Source organism: Lissotriton vulgaris, chromosome 8 (assembly GCF_964263255.1).
Source record: "Lissotriton vulgaris chromosome 8, aLisVul1.2, whole genome shotgun sequence".
Taxonomy (NCBI): domain Eukaryota; kingdom Metazoa; phylum Chordata; class Amphibia; order Caudata; family Salamandridae; genus Lissotriton; species Lissotriton vulgaris.
The window spans coordinates 1,489,006,127-1,489,020,151 of NC_141696.1; the positions used below are offsets into that span (position 1 = coordinate 1,489,006,127).

The 14,025-nt window shown below is 42.5% G+C and overlaps 1 protein-coding gene across 1 annotated transcript in view; it reads left to right on the forward strand.

Moving 5' to 3' along the window:
• Window positions 1-14,025, forward strand: part of LOC147698978 (uncharacterized) — a 154,775-nt gene that overhangs the window by 43,121 nt on the left and 97,629 nt on the right. The window contains exons 6-8 of the mRNA XM_086935574.1: window positions 289-409; window positions 5,317-5,409; window positions 13,634-13,794. Of these exons, the coding sequence (XP_086791700.1) occupies window positions 289-409; window positions 5,317-5,409; window positions 13,634-13,794 (375 nt within the window). The remainder of the gene's footprint in view (window positions 1-288; window positions 410-5,316; window positions 5,410-13,633; window positions 13,795-14,025) is intronic.

Consider the following 14,025-nt stretch of genomic DNA (forward strand, 5'->3'; position numbering starts at 1 on the left):
CCGTCCATCACCACCCCCTTTTGTTCCGCCTTGTCTTGCAGTCAGCTTGGGCTCTCTACCTTCAGTGTGATGTATTGAAGTGCTTTATGCAAGACCATGCTGTCTGACCAAAATTCTGTCTTCAAGGGAATAGGTATGCAGTGTTCCCCATACTCAAATGTAAAATACTCTCCCTTTCATTCATTCCCGTCTGACTATAGCAAATTGCAGATGCGTTTAGAAACTCAAGACCACAGCATCTGTTTGAAAATTACTGAAGTCTGTTTTTTATCTATCCCTTTCTTTCAGGGCAGGTGAAGTCACTCCAACCCATGTTGCTATGAACATTTTGCGCGCACTAGAAGACTGTGATAAGTCAAACCCTCCTCTGCGAGCAATTATACAGTGGGACAAGAAAGAGATATTAAAGGTATTTATGATTTATGTAAATGCAACTTCATAAAATAAAATGATAGCCACTTTCACTTCCCTGGACATGAGGATCTCAACACACTCAAGGCATTACTGTTTTGCCAAATTCAGCATTGCCTTCAATGCTTCAAACGCAACGTTTACCAATAACATACCTCAATTAGAGGTTCTAAAAAATAAATACTTTAAAAAAAGAACACTTACCAAAGGGATTCCAGGCCAAAGTATATTCCGGACAGAGCGAAAAGGACGAAGGATTTAGGAGTTTAGCTAAGGTGTAGGATGAAGGCTATGAAGTCATGGGTTAACGGTTTAGGGGTTATGGGTTCATAGTTCATGGTATAGCGTTGGGAGTACAGGATTTAAGGTGTAGGTTTAAGGATTTGGGATTTATAGTTAAGAGTATAAGGGTATGGCGTTAAGCGTATAGGTATAAGTATGTGTAGAAAAGAAGACTACGAATACATAGAAGGCTAGAAGAACGGTAAGTAGTTTATTCCTCCTGACACGCAGCTTGCCATGGGACCCTCGGACTCTAAACTGAGTGATCCCACATCCACCCAAAGATGAACAGAGTGTGACACAGATGACCTGGAACTCCAAAGTAAATACAGCACGTGACAAAAGAAATGACAACTTGCATGGGACCACAAGAGACAACAATATAGACTCATGAGACGATGAACAAACAACAGGGCACAGGATGTGATGACATCGAAACACACGGAGGATATTTGCAGAAGTTCAGAAAAAATATTACTAAAGCATAAACAACATTACTACATTTTGGGTATGAAATAAGGATTGCTTGTGCATTTTATACTGCCACACATAAATATGATTGAGGAAAAATGTAAGGCAGGCCCCACCAACCTGGTGAACTACCAACCATAATAAAACTTCTCTTATACAACAAAACTGATAGGTTGCTTATGAACCTCTTAGAGCAGAATAACCTCTTATGCACTGTCTAGGCTGTTTTTAGACCTGGCCAACTTGTGTATGGAGGTTCCATTCTATCATATCAGATTAGAGTCAATTACCCACTCCATCCTCTTTTCAAACAGCATGATATAGAGATCAGAGACTTGGCCTTTGTAGGGATTAAGGACCAGACGTGTCAAATTATGAATTAAGAATTCCTTTTAGCGCTGGCTTTGTTGAAGATGTTGTGTGGGCAAGGGTCTGACTGAGAGCCGGAGTGGACAGTGTTTATGATTTCGATTGTATTGTCGTCGTTAATGCTGATCCAGGTGAGCAGGGTTTCGGTGTGGATGGTGGCCGTGCAGTCGGAAGTCAAGGTGGCTGTCGGGGCGGTCAGGGTGTTGAAGCTGTTGTGGATGTCTTTGATCTTGCGATGGAAGAAGGTGGTGAGGGAGTCGCACAGGTCTTGCGAAGGTGGGATGTTGTTGGTGTTGGAGCTGGGGTTTGAGAGTTCCTTCATGATGTTGAAGAGCTCTTTGCTGTTGTGTGCGTTGTTGTCTAGGTGGTCTTTGAAGGGGGCCCTTTTGGCGGATCTGATGAGGTGATGGTGTCTGCGGATGGCGTTCTTGTAGGCTGCGTAGCTGTCCGGTGTCTGTTCACGGTGCCATTTCTTTAGTTTTCGGCAGGTTTGCTTGGAGGCCTGGAGGTCTGCGGTGAACCAGCTTGCTTTCTTGTTGGCGTGTCTGTTGGAGGATTTCTTGATCAGGCCGAGAGTGTTGGCGCAGTCGTCGACCCACTGTCTGTGGTTGCAGGCAGCGGTGTCAAGGTCGGTGGGGTCGATGGGTGGGCTACGGTCGAGGGTGGTGTTTAGCTGGTCTTCGGCGACTTTGCTCCAGCAGCAGCCAGGGATCTGTTGGTCGCTGTGGTGCATGGTGGGCTTTCGGAAGGTGAAGTGGATGCAGCTATGGTCGGTCCAGTGGAGTTCGTGGTGTGGCCGAAGGAGACACAGGGCCTCAAACCTACGAACCTACGGCGCTGGCAGAAGCAGGGACACTGGCACACCGGTGGTGCTGTACGGCGTTGGGGAGCGACCTACCTGAAAGCAGGGTCAGGGGTTGTTTGTGTTTGACTTTGTCTGCTGTGTTCCGACTAAATTACAGGAAAAAGCAGAACGCAAAACAACTGTATGGACTGTGTGAAAGTTGCAATATGGTACAAAGCAAAAATATGTTAGTCTAGTAATGTGCACAAAGCAGAGGAGAGTCTGGCACAGGCTTATGCTAACATAGGGAATATGACCATGGCTACCTGGACCACAAGACAACGGTACTCCATTGTAATGGTAGATCACAGGGACTGTGCAAGTGCCACAGTGGGCGAGGTAGATCTCCTTACTGGAATGGAGCAGGTATGTGGGCAGAGCATACTCCACTGGTAAAATTTTGTACACCATACAATCTGAATTGTTTTTGGTGGCTAAGGGAAAAGAATGTTGGGCCATAGAGTGGAGCTGGCTGCATGTCTTTTTGTGAAGCTCAGAGTGAGAATTCAGTAACTGTTGTGTACTACAGGCTCCAAACAAGTGGTTTGGGAGAGGTCCGAAGAGGCGCCACCTGCTGGTGTAGGGTAGGTGGCTAAACAATACTGAATTTTGTGACCTTGTAGAGGATGAGTAAGTGTAGTTGATTAACTGAAGGCATCTACTAGAGGTCAATGCATTCAGTGATACGCAGATATGAAGGGCTATAAGCCCAGAGAAATTGCCCTTCTGGGCTCCTGGCATGTCCGGGAATAGAGAATTACAAGATGAGGCTCAAGAACTGTGGAATCACTGAGTGTGTTTGCTGAAAACCTAAGTGTGGAATAACAACTGTGCACAAAGGTGAAAGCCCCAAGCATGGCTAAGAGGGAGGGTGCATCAGTGGGGGGAATCCTGACTGGAAAAAGGGGGAACCACTGGATGGTGGCAGGACCAAAGTTATGAGTGACCAAGCCCTTTAGCAGTGGGTGTATGGATAACCACTCCTGAACACAGGTAATGTAATGTAATGATGATACTTGTAAATCGCACTGTTACCCCATCTCGGGGTGTCCTGGCGCTGAAGAACGCTGGGGAACCCGTCCTGGCTTTCCCTGTGAGATGGTCCCTACTGGGTATCTCCAAGGTGAAACCAGGCATCGCGGCGTCTGTGGGGGCCGTTGTAGAGATGAGGCAAGCTAATGCCCAGAGTTGCCGAGTGTGATCCCTAGTTAGAGTAGGCACCGAAGTGAGAATTATCGAGTCAGTTGACCCTGGTCCTCGACCCTGCCGCGTCGGGGATTGAACCCTGGTCCCGGGCCGATCTCTGCTTCCGGGTCTGCCGCCTCTAACCAGTGAGCCACACCACTCCACAGGTGGCATACCATAACATCCCTACGCCACCGGTATCAACAAGCCTCTAAAAGTGGTGGTATGCATTCCTGTAATTTTAGGCTCTTATCAAACCCCCATGGTTAACTGGTCAAGGACAGCAGACAAATCTGAGTTCAAACTCTGCAATGCCTCATTTTCCTGAAGCAGATTCCATATTGCGTTAATTCACTATACGTATACGTGGGTCATTTGGTCAAAACCTATAGAACACCTCGCACACAAACACCTTTTTCCATTCTTTTTAATGAAACCTTTATTTTTTTACCTTAAGATGGCTTGCTCTATATTTCGTTCCCACACTAATTAAATTCTGGACCACCTTAAGCTTACCCATAGTCCTTTCCAATACGAATCCTTATATTCAGTAGTTCGATGAACTTATCTTCAAGCGTTCACTTGGCGTAAACACCACCAAACAAGTCTGTAGAGTTTTCATTCTGCGGTCGACTCTTGGGGGGGAGGGGGGAAGGGGGTGGGAGGGTCTCATTGGCAAATTGAAGAGAACCTATTCTTGATAGGCATAGGCTTCTCCTTTTTCATTGATACAGTTGTATTGTCTGTTTGTCTGTCTGAAGGATCTTGAATCTAGAGCTCTCTTTGCTTATGCGGCAAAAGTGAGCTTGCTTCATCACTATTCTTCTATATCTGAAATAGATCCATAAAGAAACAGAACATGTCCCTTGCATAAATGATAACATATTTTTTATATAGAGCTTCATACTGCACATCTGCCATTTTCAGGCGCTACATATGTGATGTTGCTACTACTCAATTTATGGTACTCAATTTACAGTCTTGTGAAGGATGGATTCAAATCCATAACCTTCAGGACACCGTGTTTGTCAGCTGCTTTCCTTCAGATCACTGAACCAATCTTGCTGGCTATGACCATCGTCAATATGCCTTGGCCGCTGTTTGACCGAAATCCTGTCCACACATGAGCTGGCACTTCGTAGATCCTTCTTAGGTTTTGTGGAGAAACCTGTCCACTATGAAGAGGTGCGGATTTGCAAAATGCCTCTCCTCGGTTATGCAGCATGAGTAACATAAAGTATCACCTGTTTTCTTTTTCTTAAATAATGTTTATTTTAAAGATAACACCAGATAGTAAAACAAAATGAAAACAAAACTCAAACATCAAGTGGTATAGCCAGTGCTTATTTGAAAAGTTTTGTAATATCGCTTAATTTCTGGTTTTTTAAGCAGTTTTGGAAGAAAATGAAGACTTTTAATCTTTGAGATCTATTGATTTCTTGTTGGTGTATTGATCGATTCTTTGCATTGCATGTTGTGCTCTAACCTCGCAGGTATACATCAGTGACGTCTGAGCTCTGCACTTCAATGGGGAGATCAATGGTGGGGTGCTGCACTTTGTTTCATTTGGAGTTTATGTCCAATGCAACTTTTGGTTAAGACATAAAGAACTGATCAATCCTAAAGGTTTCTCCTTACACCGTTATGATCTGAATTAGGCTTTTTGTTGCTCTTTTAAACCAGACTCTATCCATTGACTGCCATGTTGTTACCTGCAAAATACAGTCAGCATTTCTCATTTACTTTGCGTTTAGATGGCGGAAGCGTCCACAGCGCGCTACAAAGACCAGAAACCTCTATCGCCACTTGACGGCATTCCTGTTTGCTTGAAGGAAGAAATTCAAGTGGTGAGTAATAGGCAAAACGTGATTGTTTCACCTCCAGATAGTGGACTGCGTAACATATACGACATATTGCAACCTGGGTGTATTTAAGTCATGGGCCAACTGAGGGTTGAATGCTTTGCACAATGTGTGTAAATCGTGGGAAGACTGTGAGCTGCATGCGTCATTCTTTTGTGCTGTGTGTACATAGTCCCTTGTTGATTGCTTTGTCTACATTGTTTTGCAGATGGGTTCATGTGTGTCGTGAGGTTGTTTGCCATGAAACGTATAGGTTGTAGGCAGGCTGCTTTGTTTGTATGTCAGTTGAGGATGTCTACTGTTTGGAAAAAAAGGAGGTGTATTATGTCGTGTCTTATATACTGTGTCGCTGGTGTCTGCTGTCTGTAGTGTCTGTGAGTTAATGTAGAAGCTGGGTACGCCGTTGATTCCCCCAGACAGTTGAAAGGGCCCAGAAGGGTTGGGCTGAGCTACGTTCCTGGGGGTTACAATAACATGTAACTTAATTCAGTAGATCTACTTAAAAGTACATATCCCTTTGGTCTTCTTACTTTGTAACATACTGTTTAGAGAATCTTCATTTTGTGGGATAGGATGAGATTACAGGGAAGGAGCAAGCCTAAGATATCCACAAAATATTACCCATAAGATACTGTCAAGAGAAACAAGATGAGGAAGATTGCATCACCAATGAAATGTAAAGAGTCTTACTTACTCACGGAGGTCTTGCTGGAAGGATGAACTCATTTCCACTCATCTTCCGACCCCCTGTTATTAGCAATGACACATATACAAGGAGCATAAAATGTGTGCACTCGACATCCGTGCATTGATTTGATGGTTTAAACTAATCATCTCCCGCCTCCCATTTTGTAGACCCAGAGTGAGAAGACTCCATACCAATGTTAATACCTTCAACACAGTATCTTTAGAGCGACAGAACCAATCTGAGTAGGTTCCTTTTTCTAGTATTCTGTATGTACTCACTACATATTGGCTATTTTTCTGTAGCGGATGCATCTTCCCCATAGACTACATCTTACCAGCCTTCAAATCTCCACACCAGCTCCCAGTGGCTAGACGTATCGCCTTTAAGCAGTGCGCGTCTTGCATGCAGCGGCACATAGCACAGAACACTTGTACCTAAATATTAACCTTGCAGCTACCCCCCATTTAACCATTACTGCCTTCAGAAATTCCCCATTTCTCGGTCCAGACTGCCAAGCTCAAGAACTTGGTTCCTTCAAGAATAAGATGTGTAAATTTACCTGAAATTCCTGTGCCTTAAAAAACCTTTTTCTGTTCAGTTGACAGTGTGACAGACCCTTGCATGTACAACTGCATCTGTTATCATATTTTTCTGCTGCATCCTTTGCTAAAGCGCGGCTACAAGTGTGCTGCACCATAAATGGAGCCTGTCGCAGATTCTAACGTAACACACCCAACTCTCACTACTCATTAGCTGTGTTGCAATCCCATGCCCTTTCAACAGGTACTCTGAGAGCACCTTCCAGGAACTTGATAGCAATCTGACACCTGCAAGGACTTCTTAGGAGAAGGAAGCTTTATATCAATCCAGCAGTGCAGCACTGAAGTCAGTGTGGTGGCTAATGAATGTAAAGATAACCCCTATCTCTCTCTCCATTTGAGAAAGAACATATCTATGAGGACAGGACATGGAAAACACACACAAAGATGTACGTAAGATTCATTGACGATATACTCACAGTGTGGGATGGAACCCACAAATTGTTGCAAGATCAAATGGAAAAGCTGAACACCAAAGACGATAGAATTCAATTTACATGGCAAATCAATGAACAATGTATACAATTTTTGGACGTAGAAATCACCCAAACAGAGGGGAAGTTCACCACCAACCTATATCGGAAACAAACGGACAGAAATAATCTCCTCAGATACGAAAGTTATCATCCTCCATCTTTGAAAAGACACCTTCCTTACTCTCAGTTTCTCAGGGTTAAAAGGGTGGTCTCCGAAACAAATCAACAACAACTACAATTGACCAGCATGGCCAAAAGGTTTGAAGACAGAGGATACCCAGAGAACGTAATACAAGAGGCATTACAAAGGACCAACGTTGAGACCAGAGAACAATTACAGATCACTAAAGAGCGCAAAGTGGATAAACGTATAACATGTGTAAGTAAATACTCCAATATGAGCACCCACTTTAAATCGATCATCAAACGTCATTGGTCATTATTGAAATTGGAATTGGACTTCAGAGGAAGCTTCAATAAAGAACCTTTATTTGCATATACTCATGCAAAAAATGTGGGAGAACTTCCTGAACAACCCACAGAAAACATCGCAAAATCCACATATCGAGGGACCATACCGTGTGCTAATTGTAATAACTGCCACAATATCATGAGAGGTAATCGCATTACACACCCCATGAAAGGTCACAATATAGATCTAAAAGTCAATGTCACTTGTGATACACCAAACATAGTATACATGTTAAAGTGCCCGTGTGGATCAGTGTACGTGGGACACATAGAAAGAAAACTGAAAGTTCGATTGAACGAACATAAGAGCAACATAAGAGCAAGGGCCATTAAATCCTCAGTAGCAACACATTTTCAGGAGGCCAATCACCACATCAGCCAACTAAGAGCGTGCATATTGGAAGAAGTGATGAAAAAAGAAGGAACTGACAACAAGAAGAATTTATTAAAAAGGGAAAATCATTGGATTTATTCTTTAAACTCCCTTAAACCACATGGACTCAATGATAGGGTTGAATTTACATGTTACTTGTAATGCATTAATAGACGGAATAATGTGCTGTATCATTTTGCAACAGACATATCAACACATAGCAATAAAGGGCATTATTATCATGGTAGCGGGCAAGTGTTAGAAAGTAGGATATTTCCCACATAGGAACACTGATCATTGCGCATAGCGTTTGTCCACATAAAGTTAGCATTCAAAGTATAAAAAAAATACCTGCCCGACAAAATTAGCTAGGCGCATGCGTGCCACGTCACACGGCGTAAAGAACCACGATAGACCGGGGTTTTTGCAAACGCCGGCAGAGAGACACATCGAGGAGCGTTACGAGATTAGCTTTCTACGTACAAAGGTGAGCCATAGCGCTACAACAAGGGAGCCAGTGAAGATAGTTAATGTAATTACACTTATAGAACAAAGGAATAAGAGCAGCGGTTGTTGATAGCACAGTAAATGGCTTAAATCCATTAGATTCAGAGCGAGAGCTTAAAGGGACAGTATTGATACGATAACGACCAATGAGAGCGCGTAACCACACAATAGTCAACGAGAGAAGGACGCCATAAGTGAACATTTAGAACACACACTCATAACTTGAGAAGTATACCCGCAAGGCTATATTAAGAGCGTGTACAGAGTAGAAAGTAAGAACATTAGCTTTCAACCCAAAAATAGGGGCAGAATGCACATAGTAGCACACGTCTAGATGGCAACATATGTTTAGTAATATACAAACGCAGAACCATTCAATAAGATAATAGGGGTACATAGTTGCGAAATTTAAACAGTATACAATGTAATGAAATGAAGGAAGGGCACTGCTTGATATTAAGTAGTAAAAATGTTATGTTTACTTTTTGTAGAATGCTTCCCTGATGAAGGCGATCAATCGCCGAAATGCATTGGAAGGATAAATGTACATATAATGCATAACGAAAAGAATTGAGTTTAGCAAACTATTGATTAAATGTGACTACAATATAATCAAAGAAAGAAATGAAATAAATTAGTATTTCACAGTGAACATTGAGTCTAATCACGGTTTGTTTCGAAGAAATAATAGCTGGATATCACAGTAATAATCTGGTGCCTCGGGAGACAGATCTATGATCCATAGAACTGCTACCTACCAGATCATTGTAGAGGGGTCAGCAAAGTAATCTGGATGACCTATATCCTTCATAAAGTTACATATGTATTTAATCCAAGGAATCTTAGCGGCCCCGTCCAAGCTCATGCTATCCTTTAAAATCTCTCTATTCAACTTAGTCTGCTCCTTGGTCCAAATCCTTTGCCATAAAAGCACTGGTTCCATTTTGATAAGTTCTGAAATAAAAGGGAGGCCCAACTCCTCGTGACATATATATGAGCATGGGGGAGCTGACAAAATATATCGCAAAAAAGAATTCTCCACCAGCAGTAATAGCGGAGTGTTAATAAAACTCCACACTCCTGCCCCAAACATTGTGGCTGTAAAGCACTTTGCTTTATATATTTTCAAAAGTTCCACTGGCGGCTTCCTCCCTAGTTTTTTGGCAAAGGTGGCAAACGTTCTGGTAAATGTATGTTTTTCGCGTTTATCATCTTAGACCAGGTGTCACTCTGATTGGCTAAGATGCCGAGGTAGAAAAAATTCCTGGTAGAGGCTAACTTGTTTCCATCCAGGAAAATTTCCCTCACCCTCTGAAACCCTTTACCGCGCCTCAGAATGAATGTCTTAGAGACATTAATGCTTAAACCTAGGTCCTTCATAAAGTCATTAAAAGTATCCAGGGCCCTTTGCAAACAATTTTGTGTACGCGCCATTAGGACCGTGTTGTCCGCATAAAGGAGTGCTGGAATAGGTCACCCTCCAATTCGCGGGAAGTCTATACCCTCATTAAGCAATACTTTGCCAAGGCCGTTTATATATAGATTACAAAGGAGGGGGGCCAGGGCTCAGCCCTGCCTAACTCCTTTCTTGATGGGGAATGAACCGGTACGTTCCCCACGCTGGTAGAGGCTCCCCTGTACAAACATTGCAAAAGGGCCATGATATTTGAATCAACCCCTAAATCTACTAGAATCTCCCACAATCTTCCATGCTGTACAGCATTGAAGGCTGCGGTAAGGTCCACGAACACTAAGTACAAACAGCCCTTTTTTGCTCGTGTATATTTACCTATAAAGATAGATAAATTTAAACTTTGCTCTAAAGTGCCTAGGCCTTCTCGAAAGCCATACTGGAAGTCAGAAATGACCCGTTTGTCTTCTGCCCAGTCTTGCAGACGTTCCAGAACCACACGTCTTGCCATCTTTATAATTGAATCAAGTAAAGAGATCGGCCTATAACACCCCGGGTCATGTCGATCCCCCTTCGTAAAAATTGGAATGATAATAGATTCTACCCAGATTTTTGGTATTGATGTCCTAACACTAGCATTTATAACTTGTGTTATTTTGGAGCCCCAAAGTGACATGTTAGATTGAAATAGGTCGACAGGCACTCCATCTGGACCTGGGGCCTTGCCCCCTAGGCTATGTCTAAGGGCTCTGAGCATTTCATCCAGGGTAACCTGCTACTCTATCTTATCAAGCTGAGCTGGAGAAGTTACGGGTGATTGAGCATCTACATTTTCTTGCCCGTTATACACCTTGGAGAAATGATTGACCCAAACATCCTCCGATATCATGATCTCAATAGATGGACCATATCCCTCTTGAAAGAAGGGAGCCCTTACTGCTCTGCAAAATCCCACACTATCTTTTTGTAAGGCCATTGTGTGGAGTGTTTCCCTTGCTTCCTGCAGAAGGATACATTTCCTATCCAAGATGGCCTGCTTATACTCCACCCGGCCCGTCTAACCCCATTGGGGAATCTAGGTTGCCTGTGCAACTCATGTTTCAAATTTGAGTGGGTTTGGGTGCACTTTTTGTCAAACCACCCATGTTCTTTGCGCTTGTTGTGATGTTTAGCAGTTAGTAGACTCCTAACCTCATTACCTATAGCAACAAACGAATGAACAATCTTATCAGAAGAAGATGTCTCACACAAACAGTTATCAAAAGGCAATTTGCAGTTCCTAATTAATTTCATGACCAACGCATCGGGATCACCTTAAGACCACGTAAGGACGTAACAATTTACACTACTCAATCCAAAGTTGCCTTGAACTAGGTAATTTTTTTTACCTTCCCGTTTCTAAGAGGACGCAACGTAACCTCAAGACATAGCGGGAAGTGGTCTCTCATTGCATTGACCCCGACGGTAAAAGAAAGCACCCTCTGTGCGAATGTACATGAAACTAGGATAAAATCAATGGTAGATGTTAATCCCCTGCCATTAAAAGTACTAGGCATAGGTCTAGGGGGAGTTAGAAAATCATTTACAAAGCCCAAATCTCTGTTAATGTAAACAAGTGCACAGTACATATCTGATACATTTGATGACAGAAATATTATGCATATTACTCAGAAAGGACATCTGTCAGTGGGCTAGGGGTTAAGTTCAGAAAGAGGAAGTGACCGGCTTGATTTGAGTTTAAAGTCTAGAAGAAATCGGTGTGATCTGGTAGAAGTGTATTTCTCAATGAAGCAGTCCATGAGCAGAGAGACTGACCTACATATTTAGGACATTCTCTTGGCCATGGACAACTCTATGTCAAATTGAAATCAAGACAATGAAGGAAGAGGATTATGGTCTTGAGGTCTAGGCATGTACGGAAGAGTCAGCGTGCCTACGGATGAGTTTCGTTGAAATCCAGCAGATACAGCAAGGGAAGTGGTAGACTTCACTCCTCTTTGGTAGGATCATCTCTTACTTGGTGTAAGAGGCCCTGGGTTTTCACTTCTGCTGTCCTTTTCTCAGCTTGGTGACCCATTGTCTTGGCATACATATATACTGGCCTTTCTGAAGAGGATAGATTCTATACAGGCTGGAAAACAAAGTATTGTATAATACCAGTGAGAAGAATTTCTATTTATGTGTTGTGGATAATCCAATAGCTTCCTCCCTTGACCATGTATTTTTATTTACATCACAGCTGTGCGATTCTATGAGTCATCACAAGTCCAGCAAATCATACTGTTCAGTAACTTATGCCCAGCGGAATTCCACAAGTTTGAGACCCCCATCAGTTTGGTGCTTGATTGATCCTTTATCTTTGTTTGATCATAAAACTTTCGAACCCCTGACCTTCTGTATTTTTTTAAACTGATGAACTAGAAGAACATGTTCTTCGTAATCATTAGGTCTATCCGCTGGGTAGTGAGCAAGTATTTGATGCTATCGGAAAAATATACTTCTACATGCAGTGTTCGATTAAGATAGTTCATACTCCTCATAGCTATCAAAATGTCATCAAGCTTTTGGATGAATCCAGAGATGATTTTTCCTTGTTGACAACTCCTTGAAGTTTTATATTTTGATTGTTAATTATTTGCAAGTAAACTGACACTTTCCAAAGACTGTCACCAGTCGCGTTCCTATACCCTTGAGGAAAGTTTCTAAGACTTCTGTTGCTCATTGAGTAGCATTCAAGAGGGTTATTCTATATAGTGGTTCCTCCTTTTTCTGGGATTAATGCTTACGTGGTTAGTCTGAAAATCGCATTAGTTGTTTTCCAATCTAGTTCAGCTAAATCCCTCTCTTTCTGTACGTATCCTGTATAGCACACCGCAGGCCAGTCTTTAGTTTTGCCACAGTGAGAAATATCTTTGCTTGATCCCTAAAAAGCTTCCACTTGTATCCTGATAACAATGCTATTTATTTTTAGGATTTATATAAAATGTACTCGACGTAGATAGGTAGCCAAACACGTTACATGGGTGCACACTTGTTTATGAAAATGCACTGGGGAAAGAATAACACAATAAGTGCAAAACCCACTGAGAATATTATACAGTGGGATAGACATTAAGTAAAACATCTCTCTGGGTAAGAATTACTTACTATAGTAAATCTATACCATGGACCATCCTTTTTATATAGTCACCAACCCAACATCTCTTCTCTCAAGTGTACGCATGCAAGTCATCCTGATAAATTGAAAGGAACAGAACTGGAAAGGAAATGTCTGAGCAGGTGCATTGGTAGGTGAGGGATGGTTCTGTGTGTAGTCTAGGGGTTGTTAGATATATTTCCCTGCATGGCAGGTGGTTCTTATGTCATATCATCCAAAGGGTATCCTACCTGTAGGAGGAAAAGGTTTAATGGACTAAGTGTACAAATAGTTTGGCTTGATTACTTGCCTCAGGTGTAGCTTTGAATGATTAATCAATATTGTCTTCCGAAAGGGGCCATGTCCTGCCCTTAATAAAGCTTGAACAGGTCAGTGAAAAAAACATACAGCCCAAATGAATAGTAAGGTATGTCCTCCTTGTCTTGAAACAGATTTACCCACTTACTTCATCGGTTTCACCCTGAGCTATAATTTAAGTTAAAGAGACCGCTTTTGAGGCTGATATTGGCATGGTTTTTCTTTTGCAGGTTCCATATCTTAATAAGGTGGGCACAGCGTATCTCGGCACTGAGCCGCAGACTGAGGATGCTACAGTAACCAGGAAACTGAGGGAAGCTGGTGCCGTAATTATCGGTCTGTCAAACATGCACGAACTGGGCACGGGAACCACAGGCTGCAATCCTAATAGGTAAGGTGCCTCCTAGGCATGAACACTGCCATGTGAGCACGGAATACCAAGTCATTGTTCTACAACACATTCTCCAAACCTAACTGTTAGAAAACATGAGATGTGTCTTCAAAAGTGGATTGGTCCTGTAGTGCCAAGTCTCTGATTATTGGTTTGCCAAAACTGGGATTTATATTTCTTTCTCTGAAGCCAAGATGCCTTTTCTGGCACCCAGGTTGACTTTAACATTCA